Raw genomic sequence first — 25,793 nt, forward strand, 5'->3', positions numbered from 1 at the left:
TTTCACTGTCACCTCAACCCTCTGATTGCTTAACCTTCGAAAACGCATGCCCCCAAGGCTCTCACCTCAACTCTGTGACCTACCAGAGTCAGAGCACTTAGCGTGAGCTTTCCTCCACACTGACATCACTGTATGTTGCAAGACTAAACTGCTGTATTTTGGGTTTCTTTGAAATATAGTCAATCTTGTAACCTCTCCTTTTGCATTTTCTTGCAGTCATTCTATAAATATGTTTCTGCAGCTTGAAATTTCCTCCAATATGTCTGTTTTCTGTTTCTCTGATTTTTTCATATTCACTTCAAACTGTTTTCTCACTCTTTTCTCTCCAAGTCTCATCAACCCCCTTCTAAATGAAAGCTGTTCAGCCAACTTTATCATATGAGTCAAAACTTGTAAAAAATAAAAACAATTATTGAACAAATAAAGTTTTTCTCTCTTTCTACCTGTTTGTTTTTCTTTTTATTGTTTTCAGACAGGAAAAGTAAGGTTAGGAACAGTTATGTTTCCAACCTTCCAACCACATATATTAGATAACTCTATATAGGCCCAACAAAAGCAGGATAAACTAAATCCCAAGCAGACTGCTTTGAATGTTCCGTAATTTAATTTCTTTGTCACTTCTTACCATACTCTGAATCAGTACTAACAAATATTATCTAACAGTGACTTATGTGAAGAACTTCTATTGGCACCTTTATTGAGCTAAGTTATGAGGATGTTTAACAACACCCACTGCAGTGGCATCTGTGAAAAGCTTACAGTACAGAGAGGTGGCTAGATGGAGACCAGTTATACGATTTGGTGGGCAAACCTAAATCAATAGTAAAATTAAATTTCTGGGGCAATTAATGAATAATCAAAAAGGGGCATGCTATGATTTACAAACAAATGAGCATAACATAAATGAAAAAAATAAATATTAAGTGTATAATTCAATTTCTCTCAATTCATAAACAAATTAAATTATTAAAAAAACTAATCTCAATAGCTTAACCACCACTGCTACCATTTAAACCAGAGGTGTCCAAAGTGTGGCCCGGGGACCATTTGCGGCCCCTGGACATATTTTGAGAGGACCCCTACTGCCCACCAGCAAAGGTGGCTGATGCAGGTGGAGACATTTTATTTTTAATAAGGGTAAAATTATTACAGAAATTTAAATCTTCTTACAATGGAAAACGTTGAAAACACAAAGTATGCATCTTTTCATGATCAGGCTTTTTGCATTCTCTTTAATTTCATAGAAAATAGGACCATATCCAGTGACTTTTACTCTAAAGCAGATTTTGCAGCAACCAAATCATCTTTTCTTGGTCAAATACAGCAAGCATTTTCAAAGAAAGAGTGACCCAAATCCTGTTCGTATTGCCGAGAATAGACAAAATATATATATTTTTTCAATCAAACCAAAAAAGAATGACTTACACAACCCTTCCCTACAAAAATCAACTTTCTATAAATAAAATATTCAATGCTGAATGTATTATTGAGCAGGTAAATAAATAAAAAAAACACAATTTTTTTGATTTTAGTTTAATAAAAATGACATTTTTTTGTCCTACAAATATTGTTGAGATGATGATCTTGGTACACATGACAAAAGGTTTTGACATGCTGATTTAAACTACATGTCTATATCTACAGGTCCTTCTCAAAATATTAGCATATTGTGATAAAGTTAATTATTTTCCATAATGTCATGATGAAAATTTAACATTCATATATTTTAGATTCATTGCACACTAACTGAAATATTTCAGGTCTTTTATTGTCTTAATACGGATGATTTTGGCATACAGCTCATGAAAACCCAAAATTCCTATCTCACAATATTAGCATATTTCATCCGACCAACAAAAGAAAAGTGTTTTTAATACAAAAAACGTCAACCTTCAAATAATCATGTACAGTTATGCACTCAATACTTGGTCGGGAATCCTTTGGCAGAAATGACTGCTTCAATGCGGCGTGGCATGGAGGCAATCAGCCTGTGGCACTGCTGAGGTCTTATGGAGGCCCAGGATGCTTCGATAGCGGCCTTTAGCTCATCCAGAGTGTTGGGTCTTGAGTGTCTCAACGTTCTCTTCACAATATCCCACAGATTCTCTATGGGGTTCAGGTCAGGAGAGTTGGCAGGCCAATTGAGCACAGTGATACCATGGTCAGTAAACCATTTACCAGTGGTTTTGGCACTGTGAGCAGGTGCCAGGTCGTGCTGAAAAATGAAATCTTCATCTCCATAAAGCTTTTCAGCAGATGGAAGCATGAAGTGCTCTAAAATCTCCTGATAGCTAACTGCATTGACCCTGCCCTTGATAAAACACAGTGGACCAACACCAGCAGCTGACACGGCACCCCGGACCATCACTGACTGTGGGTACTTGACACTGGACTTCTGGCATTTTGGCATTTCCTTCTCCCCAGTCTTCCTCCAGACTCTGGCACCTTGATTTCTGAATGACATGCAGAATTTGCTTCCATCCGAAAAAAGTACTTTGGACCACTGAGCAACAGTCCAGTGCTGCTTCTCTGTAACCCAGGTCTGGGGAATGCGGCACCTGTAGCCCATTTCCTGCACACACCTGTGCACGGTGGCTCTGGATGTTTCTACTCCACACTCAGTCCACTGCTTCCGCAGGTCCCCCAAGGTCTGGAATCGGCCCTTCTCCACAATCTTCCTCAGGTTCCGGTCACCTCTTCTCGTTGTGCAGTGTTTTCTGCCACACTTTTTCCTTCCCACAGACTTCCCACTGAGGTGCCTTGATACAGCACTCTGGGAACAGCCTATTCGTACAGAAATTTCTTTCTGTGTCTTACCCTCTTGCTTGAGGGTGTCAATAGTGGCCTTCTGGACAGCAGTCAGGTCGGCAGTCTTACCCATGATTGGGGTTTTGAGTGATGAACCAGGCTGGGAGTTTTAAAGGCCCCAGGAATCTTTTGCAGGTGTTTAGAGTTAACTCGTTGATTCAGATGATTAGGTTCATAGCTCATTTAGAGACCCTTTTAATGATATGCTAATTTTGTGAGATAGGAATTTTGGGTTTTCATGAGCTGTATGCCAAAATCATCCGTATTAAGACAATACAAGACCTGAAATATTTCAGTTAGTGTGCAATGAATCTAAAATATATGCATGTTACATTTTCATCATGACATTATGGAAAATAATGAACTTTATCACAATATGCTAATATTTTGAGAAGGACCTGTATAACTATATATCAAAGCTAAGGTAGACTGAAATTATAAAGCTGGGGGCGCCGGTGGCTCACTTGGTAGAGCATACGACCATGTGCAGAAGTAATAGTCCTCTATTCGGTGTCATGGGTTCAATTCCCTGTCTCTGGTTATCTACTGCATGTCTTCCCTTCTCTCTCCACCCTCTTTCTAGTCTGATTACTGTACAGAAAGGCCACTAGTGCAAAAAAAAAAAAAAAAAGAAAGAGCTACCTTGCTTGATTTAAAGTCTGTGATTTCTTGGAGTGCTAAAGATGCCTATGGTGACAGATACGCTTTAGATACCTGCCTTAACTGTCATTTCTTGTTGAGATTTCAACAGTAGAGTTTACAAACTGGATGCTGCTAGATATTGTTTAGCCATTTTAAGCCCCATTTAATTTATCCGTTAAGTCACTCAGCTGTGTAGTGAAGCCTGTAGCAGTTCAATGTAAACATGACATCTGAAGCGTAGGAGAATTTATAAAATGCTTCAACTATCACTCTCACTTGACTTGATTTACTGTGCCTTGCAAAAGTATTCACACCTCTTGAACTTTTTAACATTTTCGTCATATTACAACCACAAGTTTTATAGAATTGACTGACACAAAGTAGCGCATAATTGTGAAGTGGAAGGAAACTGAAATCTGAAAAGTTTGGTGTCCTTTTCTATTCAGCTTGCTAAACTCTTATATGCCTAAATGAAATCCAGTGCAAACAGTTGCCTTCAAAAGTAGATAAGAGTTCACCTGAGTGTAATTTAATCTCGGGATAAATGCAGCTGTTATGTGAAGGCCTTGGAGTTTAGTTAGAGAACATTAGTGAATAAAAAGCATCATGAAGACCAAGGAACACAGTTGACAGGTCTGGCTAATTCTTGGAAAGGTTTAAAGCAGGGTTAGGTTATAAAGTACATAGACATCTCACCGAACACGGTTTAATATCCATGGTTTGAAAGTGAACACCATTTGACACAACTGGAATCTGAGACATGGCTGTCCCCCTAAACTAACAAACTGTGCATGGAGAGCTATTATACAAGGAGTGCAAAGACGAATGAGCAAAAATTCCTTTAGGTGTTTAAAAAAAGGGAGGAACCCCAAAAGACTTGACTCAGAGGTGCTGTATATGAATGTACATTCCAGTTTTTAGAATTTTATTTGTAAAACAAAAAAGAAAAAAAAGACATACACCTTTTTCTTTTCACTTCTAAAATTATGTCCTATACTTTGCGTTGGTCTTTCACTATATCACATACATTAAAATTTGTGTTTATATCTTGACATAGTTTGTAAAGATGTAAGGGGAATGAATGCTGAAACCCAGTTATGTTAATTAAGTTTAAGAATTGCTCTAGGAAGGGCTTTAGACATTGATATTGTCTGTTTTTTAGTGTGTATGCACTTTTGTTGACACATTTCTCTTAAACAACCTTGTAAGGATCACAAAGTTTACCATTTAAATTGAATTAGACAAACATAGCTCTGTGAAGACCTCAGAAAAGTCTAATTTATTGCAAGGAAAAAGCACTCTTATGAAGCTGCTCTGCGTGCAAGCCATGTCTCCTTTGTCATGTGGCTGCACAAGGTCAGAGGACATTTTCCACTGTGAGACTCCATATTTTATTAATCATACAGCTAAGTGAATGGTAGAGGGCGAGAGGCAGTGTGAGAGAAAAGCAAGAAATGGGGGACATTTAACTATGAATGTGAGACAGAAAGAGACGTAAGGACAAGAGAGTGTAAAGCCCCCACAGAGCAGGAAATAGTTTATGCCACAGAAACGAAAAATGTCAAATGAAACAAAAAATGCATATTATGAAAAAATATCATATTATTGGTTTTTTAAGCAGATGTGTCTGCCCCTGGAGCTCTCTGCCTTTCCTGCAGATGCTAACATGTACGTGTGCAATTGCATGTTGCCAGCCCATGACACATTCACACAGTTGACCCTGATGTCCTCATGTTTTTACCTCCGGAATTAATGATACCACACCTCTAGTCCTTCGAAACAAAGTTCAGTACAACAAAAATGGATACACATAAGCATGTTTTTCAAACTTCTACAGGATTTGCAAATCATTGTATTCTGTTTTTATTTACGTTTTACACAACGTCCAAACTTTGTAGGAATTGGGGTTGTAAATAAATCTATAATTCTCCTTCTTAGATAGTTACGGGTATATTGGACCTTCCGTTTGTTCTAACTATTATATATAGCAACGACTACTGACAAATACTTTTTTATGCTCACAAAGAGTTAGTATTAGCTAAAGCCAATTAGGATCACTAACAGAAAGTTAATAAGCCCTGATCCTGTCAAGCCAAAAGGCATTCCATAATTTTCAGGACTACTTCTTCTAATATTTAGGTCAAAGGCACATATTTGGGACTCTTCATATAATTTTGACCCAGTGTGGACCCAGTAAAATAGATTTAATTAACTATGTAAAAGCCCTAAATTAATATGACTTCCATGCTTGCAATGGCTGTAAGTAAGTGTTCTGAGTGCAACTGTATATTTGAGCTTAACGTGCCAATAAAGTTGAACCCGGTCATGCAGCATCTTGCACACTCGCATGAAACTGCATGGAAAGGTACTGTGCTATTCTCAGAATCTTTTGCTTGTGAGTGGCACAAGTGTATTCTCCCTACAGCAGGTTTGAACCTTTGCAACATGAGCAGTTAAAAAAAACTGTGCTCAACAAAGACGAAATGCTCTGGTTGCCTGAACAGACTTCAGTGGAAACTGTCTAGATGCCTCTACTCAGTAGGTGTTAGTAGAAATTTATCTAGATATAAGGTATTCAACCATGGTAGTATGAAACATAAACCGATTGCAAAAACTGTGTTCTTTCACAACATGCCAGGTAAAAGTATGAAGGGTTGTCAACTCATTCAACACCATAAATTAAGAGAAAAATTGGAAAAAAAATAACATTCCCCAAAGGTAGACACTTTGAAGTGTTTAATTGTGACGAAAAGATATGCAGCAGCATGTAATCATTTCATAATACAAAAGTATTATATGGTCATAATATTTGCTTAATAGGGCAGCTACTTAGTAGTCAGTGTAAAGGCTCCTGGTCCCTTTAACATATTTAAAGTAGAAAGATTACATCAAATATACATCCATAATGCAAAATGATTATCAAATGAAACTTCTGTCTAGAATAAAAGCTATACTCAGAAAGTACTTTGCTTGTGAATCTCTAAGCAGAAACACTTTCTTTGATTGTAGGTTTTTAGTTCCCTTATTATTTTCTAAGCTTAGCACGATGTGTTTTTTATGGAGGCAGTCTGGCAAAAAAAGTGTGTAGACACCAGGCACCAACATTATACAGGCATGAAGACTTTTACAATGTAGCAGCTCAAAACTATTTTTTCCTGACTTTGTCTTATCTTTCTGCAGATGCATCTTATTAATACAAATAAACTTAATGGGGAGATCAGACTTATTTAGAGAAAAAAACACATTTGGCAAGGGGTCAAAATTAGCACCAATCACTTTTCAAATATAGGTAATTTAATATGGAGGTGGGTAAATTTGATTAACCTACAAGCCACAGTGGTTTGCAATTTGAACAGGAGAATAAAGTCTGTAAACTGAGTGTAAAATGTAATGTGGGAGTAGCAATGCATCTGAACTGATGCAAGACTGCAACGAATGCTGTTAGTAGAATTGGAGCTCTAGTATCGTGTTACATACTAGAGCTTGTTGGTTCCTAAATCACCCAGGTAAGTGGTTTGATTATGCGTACTGATGTAGGAGTCCCAAATCTGTGATTTGCATTATCCTGATCACAGTGCCAATGATGGCTGCTGCTGAGTACACAAGGTGAATCAGTGGAATTAGGAAAGACAACGGAATAACAAGAAATACTGCAGACTTATATGGTTTGGTGAAGTCGGTATACTTACTTAAGTTAGCTGATTTGCCACAATCATAGTGGACTCACAATAAACACTGCTGACCCAGATGATTTGGTTGAATCGGTTTGTTGTGCCCCAGCCATGGGATGAAGCATAGACTTAACTGTAAACAATCAAAAAGGCTGGTAGGATACTCGGCATTTTTAATTACATGCATTAACCTACTTTAAGTTCAGCCCAGGAAGGAGGAGTCACAACTGGAATCCCATTGAAGTCATGGAATCCCTGAACAAAAGACTTCTCCAGCCAAACCTCTTCCGCTATCCTGCTGCCTAGCAGCTAAAGGAGAGGCAGGTGCATTGTCTTTGAAACTAGCTGGCGGGTATAAGGCTCATTTACTTCGAATAATCCTTGACTATGATCTGGTGTTCATGTACCCGCCAACTGACGACAACAAAAGTTAAGTAATGATCTGCTTTTCGAGCATCCAGCCTTTATGGTAAAACAGTAATTAGGACAAGCTGTCTTATGCATTTCTTTCTGAGCTTCTGCAGAATAGGAATCTGCGTCAGAGATAAGCCCAGAAGAGATTGTGCCTTTAATTGACAGGGTTTTCCCCTAAGCCTGAAGAAGCAGGTATCAAAAATGCAACTCGGCACGCCTGATGCATGCAGATCCAGCATAAGCTACCCCAGCTGCTACTGAAAGCAGCCGCCACAGTTTGCTTTTCACCTTCGCTGCTCAACTCAATGCCCTTTGGACTTCCTGTCCTCCTGTTCTTCAAAACGGTTCATGTATGAGGTACTGTTTGGGCAGAGAAAATTAGTTTAGAAAGAAACAATCTAAATATTGTTTATTTCATGGTGTTTTGCTTTTATTGTGGTGGTAAAACGACTACCTGGGGAAGCTAATGCAAACAGGGCTCTAAGCCTTGAGGCGAGTGTACAAACTTTATTTTAATGAGTGGTTTAAACATCTATCGTCCACAACGGGCCACTGGTGGTCATATACATCCTAATGTGTGTATTAATTGTATTTCAAGCTCATGTGAAACTTAAAGGGTTGCTACATAAGCCATCTTTCCTTTGTTAGCCAAACCACTAATGCGAGCACCAGCAAAGGCAAATATTTACATATGACTCATCACCATCTTGTGAAAATCCATAGACGTTCTTCGCCTCCATTTTAGTAGTCTATTACTCCATGTGATGGCTAGCTAAAATGACATAAAGATCAATTGTCCAAAGGATTATTGGTTCATAATTTGGCAAATAATATTTCCTTAAATATTATTTTTACTAAAAAAATGGTGGCTGATAAACAACATTAACAATGAATAATCCAAAAAGGTTATTAAGTTTTCATTTGGAAACTCTTTCCTTAAATATTTTATTAATATAATATTTTACTCACTTTTGATTTTGCACTGTAACTGGTTGTTTGAAGACATACCAATTGCTGTGCTTGAATAGTTTTAACAACTGATTTGACCTATTTTCCTAATTTCTCAAGATAAACCTTGGTTCTTAAACATAAATATCCACTTTGAATTGTCATATCATTGCATCAATTTTATCTGTACATAGTTCATTAGTTTTCTTAATTGTTTTATTTTGCTTGGTAGTTTAGTTGAATTGTTCTAGCCTAATAAAGAGTTTAACTGAAAAATGTTTAACTTAGAGCTGAAATGTTTTTGTTAATAATTGCTTACATTTTGTAAAGAGGTTGTAGTGAATGTGTTCCATATAATTCTATACACTTAATTACTCACCTGAAACAACGTCAAGGTGAATGTAAGCTACACAGATACTTGATGAAAATATGCGGACGCAATGGCCATCTGTAGCATGCATTTAGCTGAAACTCAGTACATCGTATAAATGCAAGTCCTTGTATGAGATGGGATTTTCCCAACTTCTGCAGTCAGGTATAGCTGGAACACTCGGTTGTTGAAATATCAAAGCAAAGTTCTTTAAACATGTTTTATTCTCAAATATGGGCACGGTTTTATGCAAAAATGTTTAAATGTTAACATTTACTGTCTTTAAGTGGTTATATTACTGTACAATCAATCTGTCCAGGAATTGGCTATGCCTGCTTATGCTGTGCTCACCCAAATCTCCAGTTAGTGAAAAAAAAGTTTCTTTGTTTACTGCTGACTAATTCAAAAATAAACATATTTTCAGTATTTTTCGTGATTACACAAAACGTATGGAATCATGACTTCAATCCGGGATATATACCGAACTGTGATTTATGTTTACTGTTAAACCACCCATAGGAAAGTTGCTTTCATCAGGAGCTAGGGGTGGGATCACATGGAACAGCAGCAAATTTAAAACTACAGTTCAGTTTTGTTTTTGAGTTGTTAAATAAAAGAAACAATTCAACTTTGAATTAGTGTCAAAAAAACAGAAGTTGACTCTTTCTTATCTTCCAACAGTTTATTTTGAAATCACCTTTCATGAAGTGTTAGTAGGTCAATGGGCTGTTCTGAGTTGCACTCATGGTAGATTATTTTCCACTGAATCCACAAATGTTACTTTTGACTCAGTTCTTTAACACTGTTGGTGTTTTAATATCACCAGGTGAATCTTGCTCTAAAAGCTCGGTTTCAATGCCTGTTTTCCAGATCCACCGGTATGGATATAAGCTGATCATAATTGTGAAACTTTCACAATTAGTAAATTAAGGTGAGGATATGGTACCATGTATTTGCACGGATACTGGGAGAAATAGTATTACACATGTGGTTAACTCCCAATTACAAATCAAAATCAGTTTTGGAATGGATAAGCAGGTGTACATTAAGCTTATGGAACATTTAATCAATCTAACCAAATGTAATTTGGGTTTTTGTATGTACTCAAGCATGTGTATATAATTTTGATGCTTTGTGAGGAAGAGAAAATCCACAATAGACACAAAGTTGAGAACCAAAATTGAAATGTATCAAAATGTTTGAAGTTATATGTTGAAAAATAATTTCATTTTGGAAAGAGTGGTTCCAATTCATCATTAAAATCCCCAAAAAATGTAGCATTGAGGCCCACAATCCCTTGAATAATGAAAATAAAAGTTGACACTATGCAAAATTAAAGCTATGAGATTCGGCAGAGAGGACTGCCTTCATAAACACACAGATACACACACATACTTTGTTATTTTATAAATCAAATTGTCTTACTACTCCTTGAGGGACACAAAAAGTAATACTAAACATCTGGGCAGCCACAGTTGTCAGTCTTTAAACAAAGTCAAAGCTCTGTTCATCTGGTTTAGCACCAATAAAGGGTGTCTTTACACGGTTATAAAATGCTTCATAAAGACCCAAAGAACCAGAAAATGCAGGAAACAGTCATTGTCTATCCTGAAGAGTTCCTGTAATTTAAACCGATGCTGAGCTATGGAGCTTTTCATTGGGTTATCGAGGTACATAGCTAAAAACTTAAAAATCTCCTTAGGTCTATTAGTGTAATAGGGTGGCAGTCCTTTTAACTGTTTATTTAGTTAATAAAAACAAAAAAAAAGGACTACTGTTTACATTTGGGGTACTTTACCATTTCTCTAATCTTTAGTCCTTTCATATCAACTAAAATACTTAAATGTTGAATAACGTTCCATTTAAATCTTTAAACCCCAGAGCATTTCCATCGTCAAAGCTCCTCCTCCCCAGTTTCACTCTAATACCTCCACTTCACTGCATAAATGTATCATTACAGTATCATTATGGCTACAGTATCCCCCAGCTTCCATTAACAGGGACTTAGGTACTGTGTGCTGTGGCTTACATAGACCCATTATATTATTAAGTCATTATAAACCAGGACACAGAGAAAATTGTGCCCTTAATGGGAGCTACATTGGGAACTACTTAAGTTTACACCCCAACCTACCTATTTGTGTGTGCCTATTTTCCTGTCTACCTATGAATCTGAGTGCCAACAATGTTAAGTTACATATTGGAATATCAAATTACTTTACCCTTTAACAGAAGATAGTTCAATATCAAACCCTTTACTTCGAATAAGCAACTCACCCCAGAGTTGGGATACGCCGTCCAGCCCAGTTCTGCTGTGGCCACCCGAGTGTCCATCAAGGTTTCTGCAGCAAAGAAAGGAAAATAGAGAGAAAAATAGTAGTTAGCCTCCAAATACCTATTTTTAGTATCCCTCAACAGAGATGACTTGCATTCAAGGCCCAGTGATCACTTGACACTATCATCTGTGAACAGAAAGGAGATGAAACCCCACAGTGATTTATCCATCTCTGCCTCACTTCTATTAAGACAAGAAACATGGAAACAAATCCTTGGCACTTTGCTGGGAGGGATGCCTGAGAGCTTCTGTCATGCTGTTAAATGCTCAGCTTTGTATTGTGGTCTCTCCATGAGCATGACTACAATATGCACATCCAGCCTTTGTTTGCATGCAGACGCGTGCATGTATTTGAATGATCTGCAGTCAATTCTGGTAAAGTGGGTGGAAGTTTTTGTACTTTTGGGTGGGAAAAGGCTGTATAGTTTTGCACACTGTCAATCCTGAAAAATCACTTCAAAAATGTACACAGGGTATTTACATCCCTTTCGTGGAAAATTCTCTGAGATGCAGTAGGTTAGAGGTTCATGACACTTTCAAATGAGACAAATGAAAGCATATAGATTTCCTAGAGTGTTACTGACACTGAAACAGATGTTGCACTGAACCTGATTTACCATTTGCACAAAATGTGAAGAAAAGGTATAATACTAAAATAACAACTGAATTTTGGACTTTAAATCTCAATTATATCTGTTCTGTAAAGACTAAGCCAAATAACTAACAATAAGTGAAGTGAAAACACAGTCCACTATGAATTGCAAAAACAAAACAAAAACAAAAGGTAACACAATCTTGCTTTTATTCTACTTGCTAATCCTCAGTGAAACTGCATTGACAAATAAGTCTGGCAGCTCACTATAGATTAGTGAGCTCTGTTTTCATGATTATGTGCCTTCCATATACACTGAAATCATGAAGCCTGATATTATGCTCTACTAAAGGGTGAAAAAATGTGGCAGCAGGTACAAAGAAACATATCTTACCAGATTTTCTCAGTCTGATTTACAGATAAGAGACTAAGAGAAACTTCAGCAGTTTAATAGGAAACCTCCCCTTTAACAGACTGTTTATTCCTTGCTATAAATGATTCCCTTTTTAGGGCGAAAGAACATTTCACATTTTAATGCTTCATGCCAGAACATGTCCTTGATTGTGCTTGTGTTTCCCAAACAGATAAAACAATTTTGCTGAAGGAGGAATGGTATGCCTGGGTGATGGTCTGTAGCAAATAAGCACGGTGCTTCGGGAATTTTCAGAGGAATTGTTTTCACCTTGGACACCTTCCACGCTCAGCAATGGTTGGCTAATCCAAGCAATGTGTGTTGTTCACAGAGAAGGAATCTCAGTCTGATGAAATACAAAGATACATATCCCCCTTTTAAATTTTCAAAAGGACATTCCAACTCTTTGCCTTATCTTACCTAACCTTACCCTAAGATTCACACCAACATTTAGCTTGTCTTGAATCACATTGATCCTGCAATGGCTTCTGTCTCATTTCGAAAATACATAAGGGGAAAAATGAGCATGCACTGAGAAATCAACTGACGACCAAAATATACTTATCTTCAGTGCATGACCTGGCAGGTAGGATACTCAAATATCTCATCTTTTACGAATCAGTGATTGCACCATACACCAGTGCTGCATTTGTTGTTGCAGCTAGAAGACTCATAGTTGGTTTGTGTATCAATAAGGTCTTTCAAAATTAAATCAGAGGAAGCACCAGCGTTTTTAGAAGCCAGTTAAAATGAAACTGTATTTCTGTAGAGACATGTTAGCTGTTCATTCAGGCTGCTTCAACAAATAGCGAGATTTAGAGGGCTCCGGGTTATTTAACTTCAATCCCATCTCATACTCTTGCAGTTTTGCTTTTTGCAAGCTTGACTTCTTATATGTACCATAAGGAGCTTTCTGCCACATGCTGTCGATTTATACATCCATTGGAAAGGTGTGGTTGACTTGTTGAATGAGTAGATTGAATTGAGAAATTCACATACCAGTAAGATAAATATATACTCTGCTTCTCTCTTTTTTTTTTGAGCTTTCAATTCCTGTCTGTTATAAGATATGCTGTATTTACAAATGTTGGCTACCTTCAGGAAATATCACAGTTAAGGTAAAGATTTACATTCTATAGGGAATACACACAGAAACTGTTGTTTACAATTAATAATTCTAACTGTCTTAATAGTCCCAAGTGCTCATATAAAATGCTAAGGAGAGTTTAAATACAATCTGTCTTCTTTATGAAGGCCTCATGCAGTTCTTTTGATCTTACCATGATTTTAATCAAGTGTTTTAATAGTGTTGCTTCGGTGTGTAAGTTTGCCAAAACAATGTCGGACTCCGTAGTTTTCTCTGGTCCCCTGCCTGATCTGACCAGTGACGACATGTTTAGTTGCATGCTGTCATTCAACCGCTGGCTGTCTAGGTGGTGTCCAGAAAACGATGTGGGCTACATTGATAATTGGCGAACATTTCGGGGAAAACCTGGTATGATCCGGAGAGACAGCACCCATCCCACTTTGGATGGAGCAGCTCTTCTTTCTAGGAATCTGGCCGAATGTATTAGTTCTCCAAAACTTTGACAACCAAGGATTCAGACCAGGAAGCAGGGTCGTAGTTTAACACTCCTCTCTACAGCTTCTGTACTGCTACCCAACCATTAAGACAGTGTCTCGCCCACGGCCAAAATTTTATAGATTAAAAAATAATCTAAAAGGAAGAAATCAAGAAAATCTCATAAAGATAAACACAACTCAGTCTAAAAAGAAAAATAAAACAATTAAATGTGGCTTACTGAACATAAGATCTCTCTCTTCAAAGACTTTGTTAGTTAGTGACCTAATTTGTGACAATCAGATTTATTTATTTTGCCTCACAGAAACCTGGCTGCAGCAAGAGGATTATGTTTCTATAAATGAGTCAACTCCTACTAATTATTTAAATTTTCACATTCCTCAAAATATTGGGCGAGGAGGAGTAGCAACCCTCTTTCAGTCAGATTTATTGATTAGTCCCAGACCAATCAGTAACTATAACTCTTTTGAATATTTAATCCTTAGTTTTTCTCATCCAAATTATAAAGCACTAAAACCACTTCTTTTTGTTGTTTTGTACCATCCACCAGGTCCTTAATTTCAATTTTTAGATCAGTTTTCAGACCTTTTGTCTGATTTAGTGTTAAATACAGATAAGGTTATTATAGTGGGGGATTTTAACATTCATGTTGACACAGAAAGTGATAGCCTAAATATAGCCTGTAATGCTATCTTAGACTCAATTGGCTTTGCACAAAACATTAACAAACCTACCCACCTTTGTCTTCATTCTCTGGACCTTGTGTTGACATTTGGCATTGATTGTAAAGACATAACAATATTTTCTCATAACCCTTTCCAGTCTGACCATTTCTTAATAACCTCTGAGTTTAATTTAACCGAGTACTCCACACCTGAAAGAAAATTTTATTATAGTAGATCATTATCAGACAATGCTGTAACAACCTTTAAAGAATCTGTTCCACTTTTAATTTCCTCAATATCACAGAAAAGCACAGTGGAGGGCAATCATTTTGTTTCTGCCCCTTCACAAATTGATTCCCTTGTTCATAGTGTTAATTCATCATTGCGTGGTGCATTAGACAATGCAACCCCCTTGAAAAAGAAGGTAATTATTCATAGGAGGCAGGCTCCTTGGTTTAATTTAGATCTGCGTACTTTAAAGCACAATGTTAGACAATTGGAGAGAAAATTGTGCTCTACGCACCTAGAGGATTCCTACTTAATCTGGAAAAATAGCCTACTGTTGTATAAAAAGACACTTCGCCAAGCCAGAACAGCTTATTTCTCATCATTAATAGAAGAGAACAAGAATAATATTAGGTTTCTCTTTAGTACAGTTGCTAAACTTACACAGAGTCATAGCTCTGTTGATCCATCCATTCCCTTAGCTCTCAGCAGTCATGACTTTATGGGATTCTTCTTAAATAAAATTTATTCTATTAAAAATTAAATCTTTGACATACTCCCAAAGATGATTACTTCATCCTCAGCAAGTGAGACAACATTGGAAGTAACTGCAGAAACTGATTTGTGTTTGGACTGTTTTGATCCTGTGGAGCTTCCTGAGTTATCAGAAATATTAGCTTCATCTAAACCTTCAACTTGTATGTTAGACCCAATCCGAAACAAATTTTTTAAGGAAGTGTTCCCTCTGATTACCAGCCCCATTTTAGGTATGATTAACCCATCCTTGGTAAATGGATATGTACCACAGGCTTTCAAGGTAGTTGTAATTAAACCTTTACTTAAGAGACATTTGCTTGATCGAGATGACTTGAAAAATTACAGACCTATATCCAATCTTCCATTCTTATCTAAAATTCTTGAGAAAATAGTTGCTAATCAAATGTGTGAGCATTTACACAGCAATGACCTGTTGGAAGAGTTTCAGTCAGGCTTCAGAGCTCATCATAGCACTGAAACAGCTCTGCTGAAAGTCACTAATGATATTCTTATGGCCTCAGATAATGGACTTGTGTCTGTACTTGTCCTCTTAGATCTCAGTGCTGCATTTGATACAGTCGATCATAATAGTCTCTTAGAAAGGCTGGAATATGCTGTAGGGATCAGGGGAACAGCGCTAGGCTGGTTTAAATTTTATTTGTCTGACAGGTTTCAGTTTGTTTATGTAAATGATAAATCATCTTTAAACTCCAGGGTTAATTGTGGAGTACCACAGGTTTCAGTACTTGGCCCAATTCTCTTTACTATATATATGCTTCCAATAGGTAAAATTATCAGGCAGCATAGCATAAATTTTCCCTGTTACACTGATGACACTCAGCTTTACTTATCCATAAATCCTGATGGGCCCAACCAGTTAGATAGTCTACAAGCATGTCTTGAAGACATAAAAACTTGGATGACTTTAAATTTTTTGCTTCTAAATTCAGACAAGACAGAAGTTGTTGTCTTTGGACCGGAGTCTTTATAAAAGACTGCTTAGTCAATCACTTAACCTGGATGGCATTAAATTGACCTCCAGTAATAAAGCAAAAAACCTTAGTGTTATTTTTGACCAGGACATGTCATTTAAATCCCATATTAAACAGATTTCTAGGACTTCCTTCTTTCACCTCCGGAACACTGCCAATGTTAGAAATATCCTATCCAGGAGTGACGATGAAAAACTAGTCCGTGCATTTGTTACTTCAAGGCTGGACTACTGTAATTCTTTACTATCAGGATGTCCACAAAATGCAGTTAAAAGCCTTCAGCTGATCCAAAATGCTGCAGCAAGAGTTCTGATGAAAATTAAAAAAAGAGATCATATTTTTCCTATTTTAGCTTCTCTTCACTGGCTCCCTGTTAAATCCAGAATAGAATTTAAAATTCTCCTCCTCACATACAAAGCCCTTAAAGATTTAGCTCCATCATACATCAGAGATCTGATTGTTCCATATGTTCCTAACAGAGCACTTCATTCTCAGACTGCAGGTTTACTGGTGGTTCCTAGAGTCTCTAGAAGTAGAATGGGAGGCAGATCCTTTAGTTATCAAGCTCCTCTCCTGTGGAACCAGCTCCCGTTTTTGGTCCGTGAGGCAGACACTCTGTCTACATTTAAGGCTAGGCTTAAAACTTTCCTTTTTGATAAAGCTTATAGTTAGAGTGGCTTAGGCTATATTCCTTATTTTTACCTCCGCCTTTCTCCCTTCCTGTTACATAGAGTAAGGGGGAATCAGGTTTAGCCTGAACCGGCTCAGTTATGGTCGAGGTGCAAACACACCCTCCATTTCTGCTACCTGTATGACCCCTTCTCTTTTCCAATGGTTATAATCAGTCAGACAGAAAGAGGTATCCCAATCCTTGTGGTTTTTAGTATAACAATGGCCATCAGTGGGCTCTAGTTGGACAATTTGTATTAGTTTATTATTTTACTTAGTGCCCCTACACGTGGCCCGTTCTGGGGTGGCCAGGCTCTGGCACTTGGTGGTTTGGTCTGGCCTCCCCGGCGGCCCCACGACGTTCCAGACCCTTTGTGGGGTGCCTTGAGACAACAGTGTTGTAAATAAGCGCTATATAAAGAAATAAACTGAAACTATCTCTGTAGTTAAGCTTCTATAGGCTTAGGCCTGCTGGAGGACATAATGACCATTTTTACCTTCTTCGCTACATTCTCACACTATTCTCCAATTTTGCATTATTTGCTGTTATTTTAGTTTTTAACTTTATGTTCTCTCTCTTTTCTCGTCCTAGAAGCTACACCTGGCCTGACTCTGTGTCTACCTGTGACACCTTTCTGGAGAGGGGCATTGTCAAAGCTTCTGCTGGCAACAACTTAATGCTCACCTTCTACAGATGATCCACTTGGCCCTGTATTTCAGTGTTTAACCCTTTCTCTCTCCTAGATATAGCAATTGACTGAGCTTTTACTGTAACTAACTCTATGTGCTCTCTTTCAGACTCTATCCTTGAAAACTGGCTCAAAGTTGATCTGTTCTTTCTTTCTAGATGAAACAACTAAAGGAGCTACATCCACTAACATTTACTTTCCCTTCCCATAGAAAGGACTCCTGGATCAGTGCTTCTGTATTCTTTGTGTGTCTCTGCTCTGTTCTCTCAAACCCCCAGTCGGTCGTGGCAGATGGCTGCACACTGAGCCTGGTTCTGCTGGAGGTTTCTTCCTGTTAAAAGGGAGTTTTTCCTCTCCACTGTCGCTACAGGCATGCTCAGTATGAGGGATTGCTGCAAAGTCAACGCCAGTGACTGTCCACTGTCGCTACATGCTCATCCAGGAGGAGTGAATGCTACAAATCTCTGACTCGATGCAGTCTGCTGGGTTTCCTTAGATAGAAATCCAATTTGAATAAATAACTGAATCTGACAGCCCTGTTCAATGGTTAGGATTAATTGGAATGTATGTACTTAACTTTTTTTGAAGTGCCTTGAGACAACATGTGTTGTGAGTTGGCGCTATATAAATAAACTGAATTGAATTGAAAAATTAATTACCAGTTCAACAGCCAGGAGCACACCATACTAAATGTCTGAGGTTTAAGTAAGGGCCAGTCCCTTTTGAAATACTGAGTAACAAACATACAATCATGTGCACCCGAGGGGATACACCTGTGTGTGATTTCATCACAAAACTGGAGTCTGGAAATCAGCCACAAATCTGATCTCTAATAAAACCTAGCTATATACTGTTAATGGAACAAAGCACATGCTTCTATTAATTTTCTTCCACTTACAAGAAGATACTGCCTAAATACATTAAACAGATAGCTAAGATAAATCAGATAGACACTCAAATACTCATATACGCAAATATAATACCCAGATGAATACATACATAGACTTTACCTACAGCTGCAAACTTAGTGAGCAATTTTCTGTGTACACCTACAGGGACAACCCTGTTCACACTTGGCTTCTGCTGAGTATTTCAATTTCCCTAAAATCAGCCTTTCCCTGTCTAGTTTCCACAGTCAAACCATACCAGCCTGCCTGCTTTTAAGACTTGCTGTCAGCTTGGGAGATAGGACCATGAAGCAGCTTGCTGTGCCAGAGAGCATTGTAGGGACTGCCAGCCTTTTCTCAAGGGAAATCACAGAAGCTTTAGTCTAATCACACGGGCACTTGGTAGGCCGTTTTCCATTTCCTTTAAAACACAGAGGAGCGGGGTGGACAAAATTAAAGGCAATGTAGGTAGGGGACAAAAAAGGTCAGAGGCCCCATGGGAAGGCAGGATGAGCAACGTCACCTGACATAATGTCCACCATTAGCGGAATATCAAAGTATTACATGAGTAAATGAAGTGTACTAAATGGTGATTAGCATCGAGGTGGGGCTCACACAGCAGTCATGCCATAGTTTCAACACCTGTCCTTAGGCACAGGGGATTTGAGAAATGTCCCATGTGTCTGAGTGTATTTCAAGCCATCTTCTTTGTTGACCTTTTTTTTAGTTAAGTGGATGTGGGGAGTAAAAAAAAACTTGTCTTTTAAGAACAGATACATCTTGTGAATATTTATAGTTTTATATTCAAACATAGATCCAAATTTTGTAGCTGATTTTGTGAAAAATTGACCTGCTGATACCAATGTTAGCCAATTGAGATTGTTCTTATATAATGTATGAAATGTATAATGTGTATTGTGTAAAATGATGTTTCTCTTCTCATTAATAATTTATACTAGGAGCAGAGACAATGCCATACCATGTTTGTGAAAGAAAAATCACTGCAAAATAGGATTTAGTTATTTTAAAACCAACATAAAATGATTATACAGTTGGCTCTTTTACCTGTTTTATCTTCTTATATTAACAATTACTGTGGTTAGAGCCAACTACTAAAATGGCTGCCTCCATTAATACTCCCTTGAGAATGTGGATTTTCTAAAGGCTAACAGCATTTCCTGATCTAGCATGTTCCGTGACGAAGGTTGGACTTTCGAAAGACTAAACCAGAGCAACATTGTTCTTCGTTTATGTACTGAAACTATCATGTACTGAAACTATCACTTTCTCTTGCACTCTCTGACCTGAATGGACTGAAGCTACATATGTCTTGACAAAAAAAAATATTTTCCTTTTAAATAGACACTGAGTTTTCAACCAGATGATGTCTGGTCTGGGCCAACCAAGCTGAAAAACATCCAGTTTTGGTCACCAGATGATTTTTCTGTGCATCTCTAATCAATCATGTAAACAAATTGTTTCACTTAGAAACCTCTATAAAATCCCAAATGCACACATTACAAGAACTGAACAAAAATATCTTATGCAGACTAATACTATTAGGGTGCAACATAAAACCTAATATATTTTAATCATTTTGTGAGAAAATAAATGTATCTAAAATTAATATAGTTGCATAACAAGCTCTTTTGTTGAAATTTGTTGACAGTATCAAGCATTAGGATTCTACAATGAAATTGTTTACGGTTGCCTGGCAACAAAATAAGTCTTTCCCAAGTTTGTGTTTTGCACATGGTTTTATGAGGGTGGGTTTAAAGATTATGATATCACAACTTAGGCTGCAAATTCTTACTGACTGAGGCTTCTAACTAGAAAGCAGATGTAAAGCAAACAAAATAAGACCTTACTAGTAAGAACAGATCCACCTTTAGGTATTAAACAATTAACAACAATTTGCAAACTAAATTCAGTAACTTTTAACTTACTAATGTAAAAGTAATTTAGTGGTAAAGTTAAAACAACACCTATACAGTCAGTTGTGTTTCAGATTATTTTCTCCTTTGTTCATATGCTACTGTGTCAGCTAGCTCTGCAAGCTCTAACACATTACACACAGCCAGGTTCACGAGCAGTTCAGACTGTGGGAAAACTACCCACATTAAAAACTTAATGTTGACTATCTAAACACTGCTCATAAATTTATTGGATAGCAACAGCTTGTAGTTGTCAGTGCAGAAGATGTACTGTAGCTACAGAACATCACAGAATATTATTTACTCCACAGCACAACGGATGTAGGGCATTCTATAGTAAAAGGCACCTTAAAAATCATACACTTAATCATTCTAGTCAAAACTGAGAAGTCACCATCAGCGAGCCACAACCAAGAGTGAGGCTGGGGCTTATAACACCAGAGAGCACTGCTCCTTCTTATTAGCAGCCAGTGATAGATCAATACCAAATGGTGGGCTGTTTCCACCGATAGAAAGAGGGGGAGGGGGGGGGGGGTATAGAAAACGAAGAAGAGAAATGAAAGTAAGGGAGAGACTGCATTAAACATTGATGGGGCCCTGCGTTACAGATCAATAAGGGGGCAGCTTTCTTCACGCAATTACATGTCAGCAAGCATATAACAATTACTAATCCAAATAATGTTTCTGGAGTTCAGATAGAACAGATACAACAGATTATCTTACTCATTGATCCTTATTAAGTCACTTTGTACAAGCTTAATTTTTAAGAAGTCAAAATAGCTACATGTCTGTACAATTCCTGTCTGTATGATTGAATGGTTGCTGGTCAATTGAACATTTGCTGAAGCCTCTGTTCAAAGTCTTCCCTCCTCTTAATCAATACACCAGACAATTCTCTGTGGATTTCCATTCCCATTTCATTTTTTCAATTCATCTATTCTTTAACCTCCCTCCTCTATGTCGTCCTGGCCAAGGTTTCTGGTACATTTTGTAATTCAATGCGACAATCATGTCCAGATGCTGGAGGGTGAATGGGTAGGAAAAGGCATTCTCTTTGTTATTGTAGAAAATGAAAGATCCGAGGCCCTAAAATAACTTAATTTAGGTAGGATTTATCTCTTGATGTGAATGGAATCAGGACAGAAGGACAAAAACAAAATTACAAAACCTCAAAAAACGTGACAGAAAGAAAGAAAGAACGAAAGATGAAGAAGAAATAACACAGGGAAAATCAGCAGGACTGAAATGAGCACTTAACAATGATGAACCCCATGGTAGCCTGCTGAGCATGGAATCTTAATATGGGGCGGCTGACAAACAAACACAAGAGAAGTGCAGCATCTTCCAAACTAATCAGCCGTCCACTCGAGGGATTTATGAATAAAAAAGCTATTTTATGACAGACTGGAGTATTTTCGGAACAAAGCATGAAGACGTTTCCCACAGAGATAGACTATCTGTACTACCAGGCAGACCTTTATATGAAGGAGTGTGCTTTTAAGCTTCACAACCTGTTGTATCTAAGTAAAATACTTTTATTTTGAAGCAGGAAAGAAAGCAGTTATTGAGTTGCCCTGTTATGTTGACAGAGACTGCTAATTTGTGGTCAGGCTAGCCAATAACAATTTTCCAAAATAAGCAACCGACCACTCGGGGGATTTATAAACATAAAGTCTTTGACAGACTGAACACAGAATGAAGACATTTCATGCAGCAATAGACCTCGTTGAACCACTGAATCATCTGTTACAAAAAGGATTCATATTGGATTGGAAAACAAAATCTGGTCATTTCCTGCATGTTTAAGATGGATGAGCTTTTTTGAAAATACAGGGTATTTAAGCACCCCACTATCACTTGTCAAAGTGAAGCTTGTTGTGCAAAGAGCCATGCAGCTTGTGAAGTAAGTCTAAGCTAGCATTTTCAGCCCTGGTCAGTGATATAAACTTCAGAACATGTATCCAACATTATATTTATTTATGAGACTTTTATAAGTAAGAAGGAAGAATTTCTTGGTGTACCCTGTTGTGTTGACGGAGTCGACTAAGAGCCTGATCTTCAAAGATCCCAAATAGCAGGTGCTAATTGCATGTACTATAAATAAATTGCACGTACAATAAGTGGGATTGTTGCGTGTGATTTTCAAAGATTGCACGTTGTTGGGTCCAGCCATGGATTACAACATTTAAAGGCCAGTTTGATCTTTTCTGGAATTTTTAAAATAAATCACAGTAACCTACTCCTAACTCAGCCAGGAACAGGAACAAGAGGGGTAATAGCGAACTTCCCGTGACATCACTATCACGCCTTCCTGTGTGCACGCCCAGGTAGTGAGAGGTACCCCACCGCATTGCGGGCATTCAAGGAGCCGAACGTGCCTTAGTCGTACGGTTCGGCCAGGCCAGCTAAAAGCCCTTAACCACAGCTATGGAGGTTAGCTGCAAGCTATTCCTTTCTTTACCCACACCTGGATATTTTCCTCAACGCCCAGGACAACTTATCTTCAGCACAGTTCATGTAAGAGGTAGTGTTTGGGCAGAGATGATTAGTTTAGAGTTAAATAATCTTCATAGTTTAATGACATTTGTTTTTGTTTGTGCTGAGAAACTCCGTTACAGTAAGTGCTAGCAGACTAGCACACAACTATGTGTTCTGTGGTGTGTTTTTAAAGACAAACTTTATTTAAAGGGTGGTTTTTAAACACAGAAGATCAGTCCACACTTATGCATTTCAACCATTTTATTAATGGTATTTTAAAGGTATGTGTTTGATTCTGGGAACCAGCTCTAAGCTTCTTTTGTTAGCTCCAACCGCTAATGGCTAAGAACACATGCTTGCCCACTTTATGAGTCAGCTGAAAATCATTCACCCAGAAAGGTTGTTATTTTCCAAACTAGGAAATAATATTTCCTTAAATATTGTTTTACTAAATTTGATGACTAATTAAACACCATTAAGACCCACTAATCTAGAAAGGTTTGTTTCTTATTAAAAAACAACATTTCCTTAAATATTATTTTAATATTTCCTTAATAATATTTTTTTAAATATTATCTTAATAAATAAAGGCCGCTAATTCAACATCGTTGGGAATTGGTCATCCAGAAGGTTGGTTTTATTCAGCAATTAATTTTTTTAAATGTTATCTTATTAAAAAAATGTTTTATCTGATCTTCAAAATCAGAATCAGAATTAGCTTTATTGCCAAGTTCGTACATACAACAAACAAGGAATTTGACTCTGGTACACTTTGCTCTCCGGGTTTCTTTTTTGTTTTGTTTTTTTGTTATAAGATACATTCTGCATATATCCTTATGTCCATAAATACATATATAAAATATACACATATACAAAGGTGGATTTGCAACTTCAGTATGAGGTTGTTTGGTACTCTATTAAATGTTCCTGAGGTGGTCCACAGCTGACATGGTGTTGTTGAGGATGGTGAGGGGGGTGTATGGGGGTGGTGTTCTCTGAACGTCCACCACCATTTCCACAGTCCTGAGTGGGTTGAGTTCCAGGTAGTTCTGACAACACCAGTGTACCAGCCGATCCACCTCCTGTCTGTATGCAGACTCACCACCATCCTGGATCAGACCAATGACAGTGGTGTCATCTGCAAACTTCAGGAGTTTCACCGACGAGTCCGATGAGGTGCAGTCATTTGTATAGAGGGAGAAGAGGAGTGGGGATAGAACACACCCCTGGGGGGCACCAGTACTTATTGATCTGGATTGGGAGAAGATGTTCCCCAGTCTCACCTGCTGCTGTCGGTCCGTCAGGAAGCTGTTGATCCACTGACAGGTGGAGGCCGGAACGTTGAGCTGGGTGAGCTTCTGGTGGAGGATGTTTGGTATGATGGTGTTGAAGGCCGAGCTGAAGTCTACTAACAGGATCCTGGCTTATGTCCCTGGATGGTCGAGGTGTTGCAGAATGAAGTGTACACCTAAGTTGACAGCATCATCTGCCAACCTGTTTGCTCGGTAAAAAAACTGCAGGGGGTCCAGCAGTGGGTCTGTGATGTATTTCAGGTGCTTCAACACCAGCCGCTCAAAGGAGTTAATGACCACAGATGTCAGGGTTACAGGCCTGTAGTCATTTAATCCTAGGATGGTGGGTTTCTTGGGCACTGGGATGATGGTGGATCGTTTGAGGCAGGAACGGACCTCACACATCTCCAGTGACTTGTTGAAGATCCGGGTGAAGATCAGGCAAGTTGATGTGCACAGGCTTTCAGACATGATGGGGAGACGTTATCAGGTCCTCCAGCTTTCTTTGTTTTCATGCGCAGAAAGAGCCTATTTACATCTTCCTCGGAGATCTTTAGTGCAGGCAGAGGATCTGAAGGTAGGGGGTTGGTCACTTTATGGGAGGAATTTGTTCCTGAATGGGATGTAGAGGAGATGGTTTGAGGTGTGAACGGCTTCCTGTCATGTCTGCAGTAGAAGCCATTCAGACGATTAGCCAGGCGAGGATTCTGTTCTGGATGGGGGGGGGCTCCTCAGACCATTCCATACAGCCGAAGCATCGCCAGTGGAAAGGCTGTAACGTGGCTGCTTTGATCTCCTTTGTTAGTCTGTTCTTGGCCTGCCTGTACCGCGCCAAATCTCCACTGCTGTGAGCTTCTTCCTTGTCCCTGCGCAGGTTCCTGAGATGTGGAGTAAACCATGGCTTGTTATTCCCGAAGGTGCAGAATGTCTTGGTCTGCACACACACGTCCTCACAGAAACTGATGTATGATGTCACCACATCAGTTAGTTGGTTTAGGTCAGTGGCTGAAGTTTCAAAAACAGTCCAATCTGTGCATTCAAAGCAGGCCTGTAGCATCTGCTTTGATTCCTCAGTCCACTTCTTAACAGTGTGAACCTTGGGTTTGGAAGCTCTTAGTCTCTGTCTGTAGGTTGGTATGAGGTGGATTAGATAATGATCCGAAAAACCCAGAGCCGCCCTGGTAACAGCATGATATGAGTCCTTTAAAGTTGTGTAACAATGGTCCAGTGTTTTTTTTTTTTCTCTGGTGGGACACATAATATGCTGTCTGTATTTGGGGAGTTCATTGGAGAGGTTTGCTCTGTTAAAATCTCCCAGTATTATGATGAAAGAGTCAGGGTATTTTTTTCTCCACGTCTGTAATCAGCTCAGTGAGATGATTTTCCGCGGCAGAAGTGCAGCCATGCGGTGGAAAATATGAGCCAATTATTATAAACGAGGAAAACTCTCTCTGTCAATAAAACGGTGTGCAGTTTATGGAAAATGTCTCCAGATCAGGACTACATGTTTTCCCCAGCACTTTTATGTCTCTGCACCAACCTTTGTTTATATAAAAGCAGATTCCGCCTCCTCACCTCTTCCCCGATAGCTCCGCGCTGCGATCCGCTCTGAACAGCTGGAAGTCCGGCAACAGCAATGTGCAGTCCGGGA

The 25,793-nt window shown here is 38.4% G+C and overlaps 1 protein-coding gene across 2 annotated transcripts in view; it reads right to left on the minus strand.

Moving 5' to 3' along the window:
* The window catches only part of LOC124869964 (ephrin type-B receptor 1-B), a 285,573-nt gene that overhangs the window by 192,061 nt on the left and 67,719 nt on the right, over positions 1-25,793 (minus strand). For both annotated transcript variants that reach the window (XM_047368261.1, XM_047368260.1), the window contains exon 2: positions 11,131-11,195. In XM_047368261.1, the coding sequence (XP_047224217.1) occupies positions 11,131-11,195 (65 nt within the window). The remainder of the gene's footprint in view (positions 1-11,130; positions 11,196-25,793) is intronic.

The sequence above is a fragment of the Girardinichthys multiradiatus genome, chromosome 6 (assembly GCF_021462225.1).
Source record: "Girardinichthys multiradiatus isolate DD_20200921_A chromosome 6, DD_fGirMul_XY1, whole genome shotgun sequence".
Lineage (NCBI taxonomy): Eukaryota > Metazoa > Chordata > Actinopteri > Cyprinodontiformes > Goodeidae > Girardinichthys > Girardinichthys multiradiatus.